This window comes from Sinocyclocheilus rhinocerous, unplaced genomic scaffold (assembly GCF_001515625.1).
Source record: "Sinocyclocheilus rhinocerous isolate Xijiao unplaced genomic scaffold, SAMN03320098_v1.1 scaffold127, whole genome shotgun sequence".
NCBI classification, from domain to species: Eukaryota; Metazoa; Chordata; class Actinopteri; order Cypriniformes; family Cyprinidae; genus Sinocyclocheilus; species Sinocyclocheilus rhinocerous.
In genome coordinates, this window is record NW_015664685.1 from 395,003 (window position 1) to 413,673 (window position 18,671).

The 18,671-nt window shown below is 36.4% G+C and overlaps 2 protein-coding genes across 2 annotated transcripts in view; both read left to right on the top strand.

Moving 5' to 3' along the window:
• LOC107730340 (anaphase-promoting complex subunit 2-like) overlaps positions 1 to 7,527 on the top strand; it is a 13,783-nt gene extending 6,256 nt beyond the window's left edge. The window contains exons 4-14 of the mRNA XM_016541152.1: positions 1,099 to 1,231; positions 2,437 to 2,638; positions 2,732 to 2,851; positions 2,940 to 3,057; positions 3,159 to 3,337; positions 3,601 to 3,742; positions 4,799 to 4,874; positions 5,021 to 5,224; positions 5,418 to 5,550; positions 6,749 to 6,990; positions 7,103 to 7,527. Of these exons, the coding sequence (XP_016396638.1) occupies positions 1,099 to 1,231; positions 2,437 to 2,638; positions 2,732 to 2,851; positions 2,940 to 3,057; positions 3,159 to 3,337; positions 3,601 to 3,742; positions 4,799 to 4,874; positions 5,021 to 5,224; positions 5,418 to 5,550; positions 6,749 to 6,990; positions 7,103 to 7,315 (1,762 nt within the window). The 3' untranslated portion in view covers positions 7,316 to 7,527. The remainder of the gene's footprint in view (positions 1 to 1,098; positions 1,232 to 2,436; positions 2,639 to 2,731; positions 2,852 to 2,939; positions 3,058 to 3,158; positions 3,338 to 3,600; positions 3,743 to 4,798; positions 4,875 to 5,020; positions 5,225 to 5,417; positions 5,551 to 6,748; positions 6,991 to 7,102) is intronic.
• Positions 7,528 to 8,891: 1,364 nt separating this feature from the next.
• The window catches only part of LOC107730344 (atrial natriuretic peptide receptor 2-like), a 50,979-nt gene continuing 41,199 nt past the window's right edge, over positions 8,892 to 18,671 (top strand). Inside the window, exons 1-2 of the mRNA XM_016541157.1 lie at positions 8,892 to 9,834; positions 17,675 to 17,862. Of these exons, the coding sequence (XP_016396643.1) occupies positions 9,135 to 9,834; positions 17,675 to 17,862 (888 nt within the window). The 5' untranslated portion in view covers positions 8,892 to 9,134. The remainder of the gene's footprint in view (positions 9,835 to 17,674; positions 17,863 to 18,671) is intronic.

The following is an 18,671-nucleotide window of genomic DNA, read 5'->3' on the forward strand; positions in this document are numbered from 1 at the left end:
ATTTCTAGTCGTGTCCTCTTTTGGAAGGCCAAACAAAGTATTTTCGCTTTCGCATGAAACACACAGCGTCTTCACAACATGGCGGCGGTGGCAGCAACAATAAAGTTATGCCTTCTTTCTTTGCGTGAACATTTGTTATGCAAATCTTCCCAAATCGTGACGTAGACATGAAACGAGGCGTTTTAGGAGGGCGTGGACCAGTCTTAACTTTTATAAAGAATATCTCTTTGGGTTTGAGACTTTAGTCTTTGCAACTTTAGGGATCTTATCTATTCACGAATAGCTTGTAACACTCCAAAGAGAAAGGAAAACTTGAAATCGCATCATATGACCCCTTTAAAATGGAATATCCATCTGGATTCTTTCTGAAGAGGAACACTCTCCAAATAAAAATGTTCTGAAATTAAATCAGATGATTTTGAACCTTTACGTAAGGGTGTGTGATATTGACAAAAAGATGATATTTCAATATTTTGTGGGATTTCAACTGATTAATTTAAATGACTGATTTACTCAGGAATGAATCTTTATGAATGGCTCATCATTGAACCTTTGACTCACCTTATTTGCTCAAAAATGCTGAATTCAATTACGAAAAGTATGTCACTTGGAGACGCGCAGCGGTTCTGTTGTGGCTTTGTTTGAATATATTTTTGTTGCCGAATTAGAGCAAAAAACAATTTGCAGTATCTTTAATTTGGGGGGCATTCCAACTGCATTCTAATAGGTTACAAGCACGCAGAGAAAATGCGCTCTCAAGGTGTGTGTGTGTGTGTGTTTTTTTCTTTTGTAAAATGAGTGATATACGCAATAATGTCAGCTTGCACATTGTTAAAACAACAATTGCAATGTTATTATAAACAATACATATTGTACATACCTACTTTTAATCCAGTTTTCTTTCTATTTTTTTGTAAAAATCTTATGACATGTTATCACAGTCTGATCAAATGAGTCAAGAGATGTTGAGCTCACTGCATTTTACATTATTCGCCTCATACAGAAAATGTGCATATCGTGTGATATACACTTCACTTTGTTGGAGAGGTAGATTGTTAGGATATATAATGCCTTCATTAATGTCTTTTGTGATTTCAGCTCCAGACTACAGCTGTTGGAACGTGTGAGCTCGGAGGCTGTGACCAGCATCCTGCACCAGCTGATAGAGCAGAGGATGGAGCAGCGCTGCAGGGGAGAATACGAGAGCTCTTTTCTCACAGACTTCAATGATGTACACACCTTTCATCCTATTACATAGCAGAAAACATTATTTAATTTTATATGATCTTGGGGAAAAAATTATGTCTTAGAATGTTGATGCTTAGAATTATGCACAAGGATTCAAACGTTTGTAAAAATTCCTTTAATAGTCCAAAATGTATAACTTGATCCATGTAGATTTTGAATGAGCTTCATTTGTCAACACAAAACCTCGGCCATCTTGACTTCAGCATGTGCAAATTCTGATGTGTGGCAGGTTAATTTAATGATAAATTATATTATTACATAAACTTTTTAATCTTTTGAAAAGTTATGCACGAGTAAAAAACAAACTACAATTTTTTATTTTTTATTGGGGATTTGGGAATGTTCAGCAGATCCCTAAAGTACGGAGGCCGAGAAGTGCAGAGCAAATCACAATTCTGAAAACAAAATAACAAATTACAAACACAAATGCAAGTCTAAAAAACAAAATAACAATTCAGAAAGCACAACAACAATTCAGAAAACATTATAACAAGTCAGAAAACAATGACAAATTCGAAAACAAAATAACAAGTCAGAAAACACAACGACAAATCCGAAAACAAATTTACAAGTCAGAAAACACAACTACCGTACTAACGCTAAGTATTAGCAGTAGTAGTATTTAAGTGACACCGTAAATAATATGGGGTGGGGATTGTCTAGATTTAAGAAGATAATGATATTTAATTTCTTCACTCCACAAATGAGTGAGAAATGTTCTATTCAAAATGGTCAATTGGTTAAGAAACAGTAAGTCATAAGCATCATAGTTGCACTTCATTTTAAATTATGCACATATAAAGTGTTCTTACAGTACTTAACCAAGAAAGTACTGAGTAATATAAGGTAACTAGTTTAAGTTAAGGCAAGGTTTAAGGTTAGGGTCAGGCCTATTACATAGTTATTACCCAGTTATTGTAATAACTACTGTAAGTACATAATATGTGCCTGCAAAACAGGACTGTAAAATAAAGTGCTTCCAAAATCATAACGTAAATTGATTAAATGTTCTTAGTCATTGGTTTTCATTTGTGAACATAAGCAAGCTTTTTAGCTTATTGGCTTCAAGAATATGGTGGATTTGTTTTTGTTTTTACATTTTAATATTCAAGCTTAAAGTGTCTGTTTAAAGTAGTGTTAATTAAGAAATAGTTTTAAGTCTCATTGATGGATGCTCTGCGTTTCCAGTGGCTGGGGCAGGTTTTGGGATGGCTGAGCAGGGTGTTTGCTAGTAAGGTGGAAGAGGTGGGCAAAGATGCCACACCCACAGATGGCACAACGGGTCAGCCAGCCAATGCTCTCCTCCAGCGCTGGCACTGTCACATGCACCAGTTCTTCTGCCGTATCTATGTAAACATGAGGATCGAGGAGCTTTTCAGCATCATACGAGGTGAGAACTCCATTTATGTAGCATACTACCTGTAATCTCATCTTGGTTGTTTCATTGGAAATAAAAAAAAAAAATTCTGCTTAATTGTTGCAGATTTTCCAGAGTCTATTCCTGCCATTGAGGATCTGAAGTTCTGTCTGGAACGGACCAATCAGAGACAACAGCTTCTTGCTTCCCTCAAATCAGCCTTTGAAACACGACTGCTGCATCCAGGTCAGTGATTCAGGCCATTTTCACAGTTGCTAAATACTCATGTGTGAAAATGTTTTGACATTCATCATGGTTTCTTTTCCCACTTCAGGAGTCCACACATCTGACATTATCACTGTTTACATCTCTGCCATTAAAGCTCTTAGAGAGCTCGACCCCTCTATGGTGATCTTGCAAGTGGCCTGCCAACCCATTCGCAAATATCTCAGGTTTGTCTACTGCACTGGGGATGCGTGTCTCAAGACTTTTTTTGTGAACCAGTTCAATTTCTGAAGTAGTTAATCCTTTGTTGTAATGTTGGAAATTACAGAACGCGTGAGGACACTGTGCGTCAGATAGTGGGCAGTCTGACGGGTGACGCAGAGGGTTGTACTGATTTAGCCAATGAGCTCTCTCGAGCTGACCCTGTTACCTTGGAGACACATGATAGTGAAGATGAGGGGAGTGATCCAGAGGACTGGACCCCAGATCCCACTGATGCTCTCACAGGTTAGTGTTTTTGTGAAAACTGTGATACATTTTTTTTTCAGGATTCTTTGAGAAATAAAAGTATTTATAAAATATAGTTAATATTAATATGTTAAAGTAATGCTAAATGCAGTTTCATTTCAAGATATTTATGGTGGAATATTTCTGTCAAATGTACCAGCCACTGGCATGTGTGCAGAATACAGTCAATGCAGTCTGCAGTAACAGAAATTTGGGTCCTAATAGGTAATCCACATTTCAGCTCTCTCTCATTGTCTCTGTAGATAAAACCGGCTCTAAACGGCGCTCTTCTGACATCATCAGTCTGCTGGTCAGCATTTACGGAAGTAAAGAGATCTTCATTAATGAGTACAAGACTGTACTGGCTGACCGCCTTCTGCATCAGCTCAACTACAACACAGCCAGGTAACCCACCTTACACACACAAACTTAGTCCAAAATAGTTAGCTTCAATAACAGCCTCTTTACAAAGAAACAAAAATACAAATACATAAAAATACAATACATAAATGCTAAATACAAATACAATTAAAATGAATAAATAAATTGAATTTTTCAAATATTATTAAATATATTTAAAATATTATTTTGAAATCTTTTAAAGCAGCACTATGTAACTTTTGGCGCTCTAGCGGTTAATAAACAGAACTGCACACATCCCGCGGAAGAACATTCCAACCGGAGCTACTTCTTTAAGTTTATGTCAAGACATTTTTTTATGAAAGTTTAATTGACTATTGATAAGCTCTCTTTTTATAGACTGCTTTTTTCAAATATTAAGAAATGTGTGGAAATTAGATTTACTTTAAATGAGAAATAAAAGTAGTTGTTGTTGATATTTAAATGTGGGTGTTCAAATTCCCAAGGAATGTAATGTATGAATGTACAAATGTATACCTTAAATGCACTGCAAGTCACATTAGATAAAAATTTCGCAAATGCATAAATGTAAATGCATTCATCTGTGAGAAAATTGCAGATTCATTTTTACAATCTGGTTTCAGCCTAGCAAGAATACTGGGGAAGAAGTTTTCAGTTCTAATAGTTTTCATAGTATAATGATCTATTACAAAAGATCAAGGAAAATTAAAGGTAACGCTTCAGTTTAGGGAATAATTGTCATTGTTAACTAATTTCTTATTAGCATGCATATTACTAGCATATTGGCTGTTTATTAGTACTTGTAAAGCACATATTCTGCATGACCATATTCCATAATCCTACCTAATACCTAAACGTAACAACTTCCTTACTAACTATTAATAAGCAGTAATTAGGCAAAAGTCGTAGTTAATAGTTAGTTAATAGTGGGAATTGGACCTTAAAATAAAGTTAAAATCATCAAATTAAAAAGACCAAATTAAAATCATGGCATGGCACTTTAAAGCAAATGAGAAAAGGAAGTGCTGTTTGTTTACCATGTTACTAATATATACAGTACCTCTGTGTTTGTGTTTATAGAGAGATTCGCAACGTAGAGCTGCTGAAACTGAGGTTTGGCGAGTCCCACATGCATTACTGTGAAGTGATGCTAAAGGTATGCTTCGCGCTCTTTGCAGCTCCGGTCCACAAATTCACTTCTCTTGGTTATCAGTCATCCTGTTATCATAATATGTGACTTTGAATGGATTTACTTCCATTATGTGTGCTATTTATATTGAACGTGTCTGTCTTTCTCTGAAGGATGTAGCAGACTCTCGGCGGATCAACACTAATATCCGTGAGGAAGAGAGTCGTCTTCCTGTAGAGGAGCAGTCTACATTACCGCTGTCTGCCATGATCATCTCATCTGAGTTCTGGCCCCAGCTGAAGGAAGAGAAGATGGAGCTGCCTTCAGTCATCTCTAAAGACATGGAGGACTACACACACCGCTTTGAAAAACTCAAGGTACTCCAAGTCCAGTGGTTCTAAACTGGTTTTGTTTTATGACCCAGATATTATGTTGAACATCAAGTGCTGACCCAACACAGATTTCTGAATCATGCCAGTGATGATACGCACCTGTTTTTTCTTTATTCCAGTGTTCTGTTGAAAATGCATAAAGCCATATTTTTCTTTGTTTTTTTAAAAAACGTTGTAGGCCATGAGGACTTTGAGGTGGAAGCCTCACCTGGGTTCTGTTACACTGGATGTGGAGCTGGAGGACAGAACCATCGCAAACCTCACAGTGACTCCCATCCATGCTGCCATCATTTTACACTTCCAGGACAAAGGTCTGGAGAATTAGTTCACCAAAATCATTTTTTCATCCTTATGTTGTTCCAAATCTGTATTACTTTTTTTACATGGAACACAACGGTAACTTTACTTAGCTAAATGCCTGTAGTTTTTCCACATAAAATTGAAAACCAGCTCTGGCTGTCAAATTTCAAAAATTACAAAAAAATACTATAAAGGTAGTATGCCATAACCGAAATGTTTTAAGCTTTATAAAATCATACAGTAGTTTTGTATGAGGAACAGACTGAAAGTCATAATTCACTGAAATCTTTAAAAAAATATATATATTTTTGGGTGAACAACAATGCATTTTTATAATTTTTTTTTTACTTTTTATGCCTTTATGAGACTTTGCTAAGCTTTTAAAGGGTTAGCTCACCCCAAAATGAAAATTCTGTCATTAATTACTCACCCTCATGTTGTTCCAAACCCTTAAGACCTTCGTTCATCTTCGGAACACAAATTAAGATATTTTTGATGAAATTAATGACAGAATTTTCATTTTTGGGTGAACTAACCCTTTAATACTTTATGCAACATGGAATATTTTGGGAGGAATCAATGAGAATGGGATTGGACGCAGACCGGACACAAATCCAGAAGTTAGCAACACGCTGGTTCCCTCTATAGGATTTTTCCATTGGGTTGTTTTCCATTCCATTGTTGTTGGATTGTAGTTGGCAGAAATAAAGAGCTAAACGTAGGCCATAAACTAACTACACCACAGTTGTATGGCTTCATTGTCACCATCACTAAGATTCAGACAGTGCTTTCTGGCTTTATTTTAAAAACATTTGCCCTGAAAGTCTGAGTTAAATAGTTTGCAAGTGATTATAAACACAAAAAGGGTGTGAAAGTGGAGTACTTGGTAGACAAGGCAACCTTTGTAGTTCCATTTAGCCACTGGTTAGTAACTGCCTTTTTCAAGACAAGTAAAGGCTAAACAAGTAAAATACAAGGGGTATTACTGGTGTATTTTATGTTATAGAATAAGGCATGAAAATATCTTTATATTGTGTTAACCACAGACCTTATTTCACTGTACTGGTTTCCAGGTTTTGACCTTGAAAAATACACCTGCAGCACTCTTCATCATTATGAGCATGCACACTACCTAGTGTGCCAATGAATGACACAGTCTTGATTATTTGTGTGCCTGAAGTTCCATTACTATTTGTTTTCCTTCTATAGGCACATGGACATTGGAAGAGCTAAGTGGCGTCATGGGCATGCCGCAAGAGATGGTGCGCAGGAAGTTGGCGCTGTGGCAGCAGCAGGGTGTGCTGCGTGAGGAAGCCGGAGGTCGATATACTGTGCAGGAGACAAGCTCTTGCAGAGAGAGATCTGACAGAAGTGTCATGCTCATAGACAGTGATGAGGAGGGAGACTCCAACACCGCAACACAGTCTGAGCAGAGAGAAGAGAAATTACAGGTTATTTATACACTTACAACTCTTGTCATAACACTGTAATGTAACACTGCTGAGGACCTTACTTGCCATTTAATGCTAAGACAATGCTAAACACTTTTCCCTTATTTCTCAGCTGTTCTGGGCCTACATTCAGGCCATGCTGACTAACCTGGAGAGCATGACTTTGGAGAGGATCCACTCCATGCTGCGAATGTTTGTGGCCGCTGGGTCTGGGGTCACTGAGATGGATGTGAATGAGCTGCAGGCTTTCCTGCAGAAGAAAGTCAGAGCCCACCAGCTTATTGTGTCCACTGGTGTCTACAGACTACCCAAGACCACTCAATAGTCAGAAACGATTGAGTGGAGACCATAAAAACAATCATGAACTTTTTCCTCATAATTTGTGTCAAAGGCACAAATTATTCTGGTTTGTTCATTGTGCAAAATAACAAAACAATGACGTTTGTAATCTCATCTTGCTGTCTTTTTATGTAAAATACAGTGCTGTGAAAATGTTTTTGCCACATCCTGATTTCCTCTGTTTTTGTGTATATTTCATAATAAATAGTTTAAGATCTTCAAATAAAATGCAAAAGAAAATAAAGGCAATCTGAGCAAACACATACAGATAAAAATTATTTTTATTGAAGCAAAAAAATAAATTTGCCCCCTTTAAGTTAAAATTTGGTTGTGCCCCCTGTAGCAGCAATAATTGCAACCAAATGCTTCCAATAACTGGAGATAAATCTTTCAAATATTTTAATCTGGTGATTCTTGGGGAGGCATAGTGGATGATCAGCATGTGAACCAAAGCTCTCTTCTGACTTTCTCAACGTATGAAATAGGATGAGAGCTGACTCATCAGACCACACTGCTTTTTCCATTGCCTAGTGTCCAAGATAGAGCTCTTGACACTAGGTTATGCATCTGGGTTGGCCTTGGATGAAAGTGGATTCATGGCAAACATGCTGCAGTTTCCAGCTCTTTGGAGCTCAGTGGAGTTTTTGTTGATTCTGGATCACAGAGGTTCTGTTTTAATGCTTTAAAACACATGAAAGTTGTGAAGTGTCTAATCCCTCCATGAACGTTGACTTCGGACTAGTGATCTTTTTTTGTTTGTTTTGTTTGTTTTTGTAAGTGTAGTTTATTATTTCTGAGATTTTGGATTGTGTGTGTGTGTGTGTGTGTAGTGGTAGTGGATCTCCCTAGTTACAAATTAACTTGTCTGACCTCTATTGGCAGCTTAAAATACTGCAATTGCACTGTTCACTGTTCGACAGGGATTTTATTGATTTTTATTTGTTGCAAATTGTTACTTACCCACACCGTTTGATAAAAAAATTACTTGAAATTAAAATGTAAATCAGACTATAATATGTATTGTCACATTACCATATGCACAAATGTAATGGTCCCAATGTGCTCCCAACAACTGCACTGTATAGGCTAAGTAACAGCATGTGCCATATACACAATACCCGTACTGTACAAAATGCAGAGTATAAATCTGAGCGCCAATTAAATACAATATAATAGCGAATGCAGGTAGTGTTGTACCGTAGCACATTTTGTGTCTCAGACTTTCATATAATTTTATTATATAATGTACAACCACTACCCATCAAACAGCACTTTATCCCAGGAATGTTCTGAAAACGTTAGTTTTGCGTTATACAATTAAAACCCAAAATAACCATTAGCTAGATAACGTTCTGTACAGTGATATACAGTTACAGTTTTGCAGTCTGTTTAATTGGTAATAGGCTGCGCTATATAGCTTGGGGGAAATTTCTTACGGTGATAAAACCCCTGAAATGCACCTGAAGGAGATTATTTGACCTGCAGACAGAGGGAGCCGTTAACTAGAGTATATATCTGCTAGTAGCAGTCATGACGTGTAGGGGCAGTGCGAGGGCCGCGCGCGATGAAGTTGCGCTCATCTGGATGTCCACACAGTCTCACCGAGGAGTCGCACTCGAGAAGTCCATCTAATTAAGCACCAGGAGGCTCTGTCAAGCAATTTAGTTGGGCTACCAGCAAGAAAGGCGTCACGAATGGATTGTACTATTTATTTAAAAGAGGATTTTACTCATTTAAGTTTGATCTGAGAAGAATAAATCATCTTACCTTGCGCGCTCACACTAGGATTTGTTTGTCAACTTAAGATGGGATCGGGATTTAGGATGGGATATCGTTTTTTCATTGTGCTGCTTATATACGTACTCATACCGGGATGCAGAACAGAAAAGGGGAATATTACCGTAGCGGTGATGCTGCCCGACAATCTGAAGTATTCGTGGGCATCGCCGCGCGTCCTCCCCGCGATCCGTATGGCGCAAGAGAAAATTCACAAGAGCGGTCTTTTAAGGGGACACACCATCAACCTCCTTAACTTCAGCACAGAGGATTCCTCTGGTTCTTGCTCGGAAAACGAGGCACAGATTATCGCCGTGGACACAAAACTTTACAACAAACCAGACGCGTTCATCGGACCCGGCTGCACGTACTCGGTCGCGTCCGTCGGACGGTTCGCGTCCCACTGGAAACTTCCCCTGATAACCGCGGGAGGACCAGCGTATGGTTTTGAAAAGTCGGACGAGTTTAAAACTATTGTCAGGACGGGCCCGACCACCACGAAACTCGGAGACTTTGTCAGTTATCTGCACGCGCATTTCAACTGGAGCAGTCGCGCGCTGATGATCTTCCACGACCTCAAACAAGACGACCGGCCTCATTATTTCCTCTCCGAGGGCATTTACATGATTCTGCGAGAGGAAAACATCACCGTGGTGGCTTTCCCTTATGAAGATCCACAGACTTTCAATTATAAAGACATCATCACATTTATAAAGGACAACGGGAGAAGTAAGTTTAGATTCAGTTCAAAAAAAGATTGGATGATTCTAGCTACTATTTTTAAACCACTAAAACGAAATAAATAAATGTGTTCCTGGACCACAAAACCAGTCATAAGGGTTGATACAACTATTTGAAAATCTGGAATCTGAGGGTGCAAAAAAAAAAATCTAAATATTTATAAGTTTTCCAAATGAATCCTTAGCAATGCATATTACTAATGATAATACATTTTTTATATATATTTAAGGTAGGAAATTTACAAAATATCTTCATGGAACATGATCTTTACTTAATATCCTAATGATTTTTGGCATAAAAGAAAAATCGATAATTTTGACACATACAATGTATTTTTGGCTATTGCTTCAAAAATGCCTGTTCTACTTATGACTGGTATTGTGGCCCAGGGTCACAAATAATAATAATAATAAAATAAAATAAAAAGGACCATCGTCCTTTGATGTAAAGGTACTGAATTCATATACCAGGGTGTTTACATTTTACTCCAATTTGCTTAAAAGATTACCATGGTACTAACACAATACACATCCAAATCACTGCCATACAATGGTTCTTTTTCTTTTACTCCACTCCAATCAAATGCATTTTAAATTACACAATGGCCAAGTCAAAAAAAAAAAAAAATCATTGATGATGTTCTTTGAAATACCATGGTACAAGAATACAGGGAACATTTCCATCTGTATACTGTCCCATGGTACCCCACTGAAATGTTAATTCATAAACACAATACACAAAGATTTGTTTTATGTACAAAACACAAAAATTTCTACCTAAGTGGACAGTTAGGAAATAACTTTCACATAAGGTTCATTTAGAAGTTACCACATTAAACACCCTTTTTTTATGTTACATGACAATATATTTTATAGTGTAAAATTCTGAATTCTACAATAAGGCGTTGTTCATATAGAAATTGTCTCTAAACCTTCTGTTATAAAGATAAAAATATACGTTTAGATTCAGTTTATTTGCATATTCATACCATATGCTATTGTACATTAGTACATCACATCATACTTAAAAGAAATAGTACTACCATATTGGAAAATACCATATATCAAAATACCACAGTATTACTATCTGGTTCGGTTACTGTTACCCCTCCCGCGCGCGTGCGCACACACACACACACACACACACAGGGTTTACCTTCTTTAATCAATAAAGCGTGTTTGTGTTATTGCATAAAGCATCCCTCCACGGCAACCACATTGATATTCTTGATCCAATACATCTAAAATCTGAAGACTACAATGAGGCATTGATAGCTTTGGTTTAGGACTGACACCACCTGTGTTCCCCCGGGCTGTATTTTTGGCCCTGTGGTGCCCTGTGCGAGTTATTTACAGCACCACCAAAACAGGAGGGCACGCACCCTATTCACAGTTAATAAAGCAATGTAGTCAACATCTATGGACACCTTGTGTACAGTTACCCACCAAACACTTCTCTTTTACAGTTCTTTAAAATTTCTTTAACTGAAACGCATTGAAAATTTGTAGGCAGAATTCAAAAGATACAGTTAAGCAGAAAAAAAAAGATTCCATAGGCAATAGAATTACTTAAGAATGTTTTTTATTTTTTTAGTTCCTTACAAAACCACAAATGAACTGTTGTTTCAAAGACCCTAGAAACCAATACGCCAGTGTTCTTTTACTTTAATTCAAACAAATGATTCTTGATAAGAAGAGGGTTCTTTGTTGAACTTCCGGGGCTGCAGAGAACCCTTGAAATCCGTTATTTTCAAGAGTGTGGCTTGATTCCTTGCTTTGTTACTGTGCTTGACATTCTAATAACCCCTTGAGCTGTCAAACACAATTATTGTGGCAGGATTGCAATAACGCATGGAATGAGGAGAACACATTATCACTGATGTCACTGAGGATGCCTTTGTGTCTCCACTCAGGATATTAGTGCCTTATATTTTGTTTAATTCCCTGAAGATTCACACAGCACAATATACTAAACATCACAATATATTAATGCACTTCAATTTAATTTATAAAAATATTTGATAGTAAATAAGAGAGCACACAGCTGGTCAATGAGTTGTAATGCATCAACTCTGATTGTATAACAATACTGAAGGATATTATGCATTAAGTCCAGATTTCTTAGATTATGTTTATATCCACATGTTGAGAAAGACCAAATGCTATTACTCTAAAATGACATCACCGTTGAATAACTCAAGTAAATATTGTTTTGTTTTTTTCTTCACCTTTTTTTCTTTTAAACAACAAACATTTTAGATTAGAGTGCTCTTGGACAGAGGACGAAATGCTCTGTAATAAAGGAGTGTTGCGACAAATAAACAGATTTTCACATTTAGACTCACACTTTTTTACTATTGTTTTCTCTTTTCTCGTTAAATATATACACCCATAAAAAGTTGGATGGTCTTCTAAAACTCATTTAAAGGGGTCATATGATGCTTTTTTAAAGATCATTATTTTGTGTATTTGGTGTAACAGAATATGTTGACATGCTTTAATGTTAAAAAAACACATTATTTTTCAAATATTGTACATTATTGTAGGTCCTATATGCCCCGCCTCGGCAAGGAAAATTAATTCTCACCCCTCCTGGTTATCAGATGTAATTAAAGTTTTTGTTCCCAGCCTCAGGTCAATGTTTGTTTCTTTAACCATAGCGCTGTACCAAATAATTATGTTTTGTCAGGTGAAAGTTGCTCAGATATTTTTCACTTTAAAGTAATTAGGCCATTATTCCTGATAAGCTGAATGGGGCATCATGCATTGCATTTTTTAGGGGGCACCAGTGTTGCATGTGCCTCCTTTCTGTGATGACTAATGTTTGTTAAATAAAACTTGTTGAACTAAGGACATATTTAGGATACAACCCAGACACTGACAAAGCATATTTCATACTGATAACGTTATTATCTCTGCAGTGCAGCTCTTTTGATTTCAATGGCACATAAAATCAATAGAAGTTTTGTCTGGTTAGAGGCTGAAAACAGCTGCAGCTGGCAGGCAAGATGCAGCCCATTCAGTACGGTCAGACCGCATTTACTATGCTCTCACTGATTCCCGTTTAGTATTTCTGGTGCCTTAAATAATTGACTGATTACATTGTATTTGCCACAGTTAAGTAATTTTTCATGAAATATCAAAGGTAGGAAATGAACAAATGCGTTCTGAACGCAGCCTGACCAGCACTGACCTAAACACAACCTCAGACTACTCATGAACTTGCAGCTTAGTTGTTTTAAAATGTCTGAATGATTCATGATTTGGAATTCCTTCTAACTTATGAACTAGGTTTGCACAACATAAATGGCTGTCTTAAGTTTTAGTCATTATAATGTTACGAATCCAACCATAAGAAGAATGCTTTCAGATACACGTTATGCCAAGTGATGTCTTCATCAAAAGTGTAGTATTTATGTGAGTTTGGGTAAGTATTCATCCCTTAGTCTAAATAAGTCAGATCAATGACTTTAGTTGCTGAATCCACACTGCCATGGCAACACAAATCCACTTCTCCCAGTGTCTCCTTTGAACATACAAAGCAAAAGGCAAAGGAAAGCCCTATGCTGCTTACAGCTTTTCACAAAGATGTTAATTGTCATTTACAGCCATGTCTTCGACAGTGTTCAATAAAGAATATGCTCCCTCAACATCAATAGATAAATATGAAGGAAGGTTGTATCACAGTGATGTACAGTCACTTTAATTTTATTCTGTTACTAGACTGCCTCCAGATTTCTGCACTTATCATAACCTCACTGTGTCATGTTTGGATTTATCAGTGCTGTAGCCTATGTTTACAAAAGTAAGTACGTCACCAAAATCGATACCATCAGCACATGACTTTTATCTGATAATTTTTACCTTATCGTTTAGCCTTTGGGAACAGTTCAACATACCTAGATTGTTCTGACATTTAACTACCCTGTTATAGTGTGTGTGAACATTTAGAACACTTTTATGGCTAATTGCTTGCAGTTGCCGTTTTACTGTTAGCTTGATTGACTGCTCGCAGATCCTGATTAGCCATGTCTTGTACTCACTTGTATGATGCATTTATTAACATATTGCAAGTAAAAAGAGAGACGGTGCCATGTACGACCTTTTGAACTGGATTTAACTTCAGTAATGCTAAGGTAATGAATCCCTTCTGAAATAAGCTTTTAAAAATTGTTATAATAATTCAAGCTGTGGCAGGGAATGTAGTGGATGTATCTGTGACAGATAAAACACCTGTTAATGCGACCATTCAGTTTGAAACCTGACTTATATCGTAATCCTACTCTGCCCCCTCTACCCCATCTCTCAATATTTTTTAGAGAACAAATAAAAGGTTAACTGCACATAATATATATATATATGTATATAGTATAAAAATGGATTGCATTAACATGCATTAATTACATTGTCATAACTATTTAATTACTAATTAGCCCCCACAAACCAACAATAAACACAGCAGAAATGTACAAAATTGGATATTGAGTAGTTATGCTAACGAATGCACCCTTCCCACCTGCACATTCATGTTAATCGGCCAAATCTTATTATGATTTTATTATGATGAATTGTTATTTATATATTTGCCTGTTTATTGAACATAATTGAAAAGTGTCTTATATTGTTGTTGTAGTGTTTCATAAATGGTCACTGTAAAATCACTAACGCACACCACATTGTGTGTAATAACCTGAGGTAAAATCACTGTAACAGCCTCAAGTGGTTGGTTTTTATACAGTGGTCTTATATAGACTTTATATATATAGATGCATAAACCATTTAGTAGTGTTAGTAGGGGGATGATAATTTATTTATTCTAATCCTGTTTGATGTGCTGACAGTCTTAAAGTGTATCGTAAAAAAGCCCTGTGAAATGAATTACAAAGACATCTCAAAATAGCAGTGGTTTACGTCCAGAGACATCAGAACGTCTCTCTCCCATTATTCCTCAATGAGTTTAGTTGCTATGACCCTGAGGTCAGATTAATTCATGCTTTTGGTTGTTGTTGTTTGAGCTTGTCCAGTTTGTGAACTCACATTCCATACATTGATGAGATAATGACCCGCCCCAGGCTGTGAAGTGTCATCACAAACCCTTTCTCCTTCCTTTTTTTGTGGCCTTTTTGCTTCTTTATTGGTTAGACACTCAGCAATGAGACAGAAAGTGATGAAGAAGTGGGATCAGAAAATTTTGCAAGCAGCATTCAAACTCTTATTGCCCACATGAACACTACAGTTAATTTTGTCCACATGCACCTTTTCCCTTTCTTTTGGTTTAGATGTGGGAAACAGACAGAGACTATTGTACTTATGTCCAGCTTGGTCTCATTTTTTATACGTACATATTTGTATGTAACTCTTACAGGAACGAAAACATACTTTTTTTGTATGCTTGGGTAAATGCTGAAATATACAATATGGGTGCACTCTAGCAGCATCTATTTTCGCTGCTAATCACTAAAAATCATGAAGGCTTTCAAAAGCACCCATCACCTGAAACATGACATGCCACAATCAGTGATGAGGCGCATGAGAACCGTAGAGCATTTGACATTGCCGATGTAAAACCTGTAAAGTACCAAATTTTGAATTTTAACAAGTGCGAGATTTCGTGGTTGTGGTTGCTACTGAGTTTGTAAATGAAGATAGGTGAATAAAGAATTGAATTTGGATCTGTTCCTCAAGCACAATCATATGGATTCTGAAAGTTGCTCTGAGTGGTTTTTAGCATGTTACTATGCTGTTGCTAGGTTGTTTTGGGTGGTTGCTAGGTACTTATTTACTGGCTCATGTCGAAAAATCCCTCATTCTAATTAATTCTAATTAAATCTAATTCATTCATTCTGATGAATTCTAAATCAAGCTGCAAAATTTGAGGTATGTCTGCAGCAAAAATGAAGTAGGAGGTACATGGCAAACTCAAATCCAACTGTCCAGTCGTATAATTGTTCAAATGCCTGTCCCTTAGAATAAGCAATAATAATAATGATGCTTTCCTGATTAATTGGTTTCTGAATCATAAATAAATGCTCTTTTTCATAATGGCAGAAGGTTAATTCTTTACCTCTCAAATGAATGAAAGCAGATTAAAACCAAATGTCAAATAGCTGAATAGGAGACAGTGCCAAGCTGTGTTTGTGTATGAAAGAGTGGGCATTTGCTCACTCAAATGTTTCAACTACACAAGTTCCAAACGCACACCTAAAGCACAAACAATAGACCAGAGTGTGCATGTTTCACTGTTAAAAAGACTGCAATTAAAGGAATTATACAGTCCTTTTTAAAAATCCAACTCACGGCATATCAAATTCAGACAGGTCTGAGATGATAGAGTGAATCAATGTCATTTGATATCAGCATATTTTCAAAGTATATTTGCCACCAGTTGTGACAATCTCGAATAAAGAAAGCACCACTGAGCATCTTTTGTGCAGTGCACAAAACAAATGATTTTGGCGTGACTAACAAAACGTCCAAGTGCAAACACCAACAAATCTAAAAAAAAAACGCAAGCACATTTCAGAACCTCATCATAGACACTTTTGATACAAAATGTTCTCAACCAGTTTTCATGGGCTTTGTATCAGCCAGACTCAGGCAGATCCTTATAAATTCTATAACACCGCTGAACATTTTCCTTGCCTTTTTGTGCATTTGTTTTGGAGTACATCCAGCAGACAGCAGGACTACTTGGCATGCATTTGTCTATGCTACGCTGGAAGAGCTGAGGATTTGGGGGCTGAGAGGCAGACTGGGGCCGGCTTTGGTCTAACACTTAAGGAAATATCTGCTAACTGGGAGTCTGGTCCCTGAGCTGGCAGAAGCAGTACTGAAAGACAAAAAATAATGCTTATAACATACACACACATATGCAGATAAGGAAAACATACACACACATATGCAGATGATATGCACGTGTGCATCAATATGGTGCCATGCAGCGAGGAAGAGTACACCTCTGCCCTTCGATCCATCCTCTTAAAAGCCAGGAGCACCCCACAAATCATTTTCATTTGTGCATCCAGCAATTTTTAGTGGTATTTGCTAAGGCGAGCATCAATGTAAGAATTATTTGTAATTTTAACTGAAAAAGAATGCAAAAATCCTTTAATAAAAACCTGTTAATTGGTAAGTTACCTTACCATATAGAGGAAAAAACTATGATAGAGCTAACCTTTTATTTAGTAACAATTCATGTACTTTTATAGTAAAATACTGTTAAATGTACTATTAGTAATAAATGTACTATTTAAAAAAAACACGACACTTCACATTTGATGGTATTTTGCTTAAATAATTGTGTTTCTGAATATATTTTTTATTAATAGTGTGTATATATATATATATATATATATATATAACTTCATGTTACAGCTTATGTTGTTTAATTAATGTTTATTGCATTATGTTAATGTGTGTTACCATGATGGTGTTTTGTTTTTGTGTGAATATGACACATTGCACCTTCTGTATCTTAGTATTTAAAAAGTTACTTGTGATAAACTTTGATTCATCATGTGGTTTTCTCTTTACCACCTGTGTTAATTCAGTGGTTGTCAGTATATGTTAAAGGAACAAAACAGCAGTATGGCAGTGATTTTTATTATTTTTATTAAAATTTTTTGTAAATGACCAATTTACAAATTGTTCTGTAAATATGTTTACATTTTCACTGTATTTTGACAATTATTCTGGCAAACTCCTTTTTTTTTGTGTGAAGGAATCAAATATCATTAGAGCACCAGATATATTTATGCTGGAAATGTAAATTTTTTGTTTCTATCTAAAGTAAAGTGTTTTTTTTTAATCTTCTTTTTTCCCCACCACAGTTGTGTATATCTGTGGGCCTCTACAGACATTTTTCCAAATAATGAAGCTCTTTGAAGATGAGGTAAAGAACCCGGAGGACTACGCCATCTTCTACATTGACGTGTTTGCAGAGAGTTTAAGTGGTGAAGTTCCAATGCCCTGGAAGGGTTCAGCGATACAGTGGAATGACCCCATCAAGCTATTTCAGGTATAATTAATAATTCCCATAATAACTACTGAGCTTTAGCATAACAGCGCCAGTGGCATTTGTCTGCTTTTGCGTTTGATATCGACTGTAGTGTCGTAGTGTAGTTGCTTAACACTTTGAATTGTTTACCTTACATTATGATTCAAGGTGAGTGAGTTAGTGAGGGTTTTTTCATGATAATGTACTTCTTTAACGCAGAATTAAATTTGAAGGATTTTGTAAAGTTATTTTGACAGGTTTTATTAATTTGACTAATACTCACTTAGCTGAAAAGCCTTCCTGGTTGTGCTGATTGTGAATAGTCCATTAGGCTTCCATTTACTTAAATTAGTGTTTTTGCAGTAATTTCGCTTAAGGTTGATTAATGCAGCTAGACTGAAGAAAAAAGAAATGTGTGATATATAAAAATAACAGTTAACAAATTAACAGTTAAAAAATAATATTGAATGTACACAATAAAACCAAGTTACTTTTTCAAACAATTAAGGGCAGAAGGCTTGGGTGGTCCAGTGAGGGCCCTAGATAGATGTCTTTGGGGCCACCCAAGCCTCATCGCCCTACCTTATCTCACTTTATTGACAATGAAAGACGTAACATTATATTTTCTTTTATACTTGCACTTAAGTATCATAGACAGCAGAGAATGCATATCTGTATGTGTTTTTGGGTGTAAATGTAAACATGAGCACCACATTTATTGATTGTTTTTTTTTTATTGTTAAAAGGCTTTTTTGCCATTTTTTCTTAAACCATCTTCAGAGTTGCCATCAAAATAATTTTGTGCCATTAAATGTAGCCTTTCTTGTTTC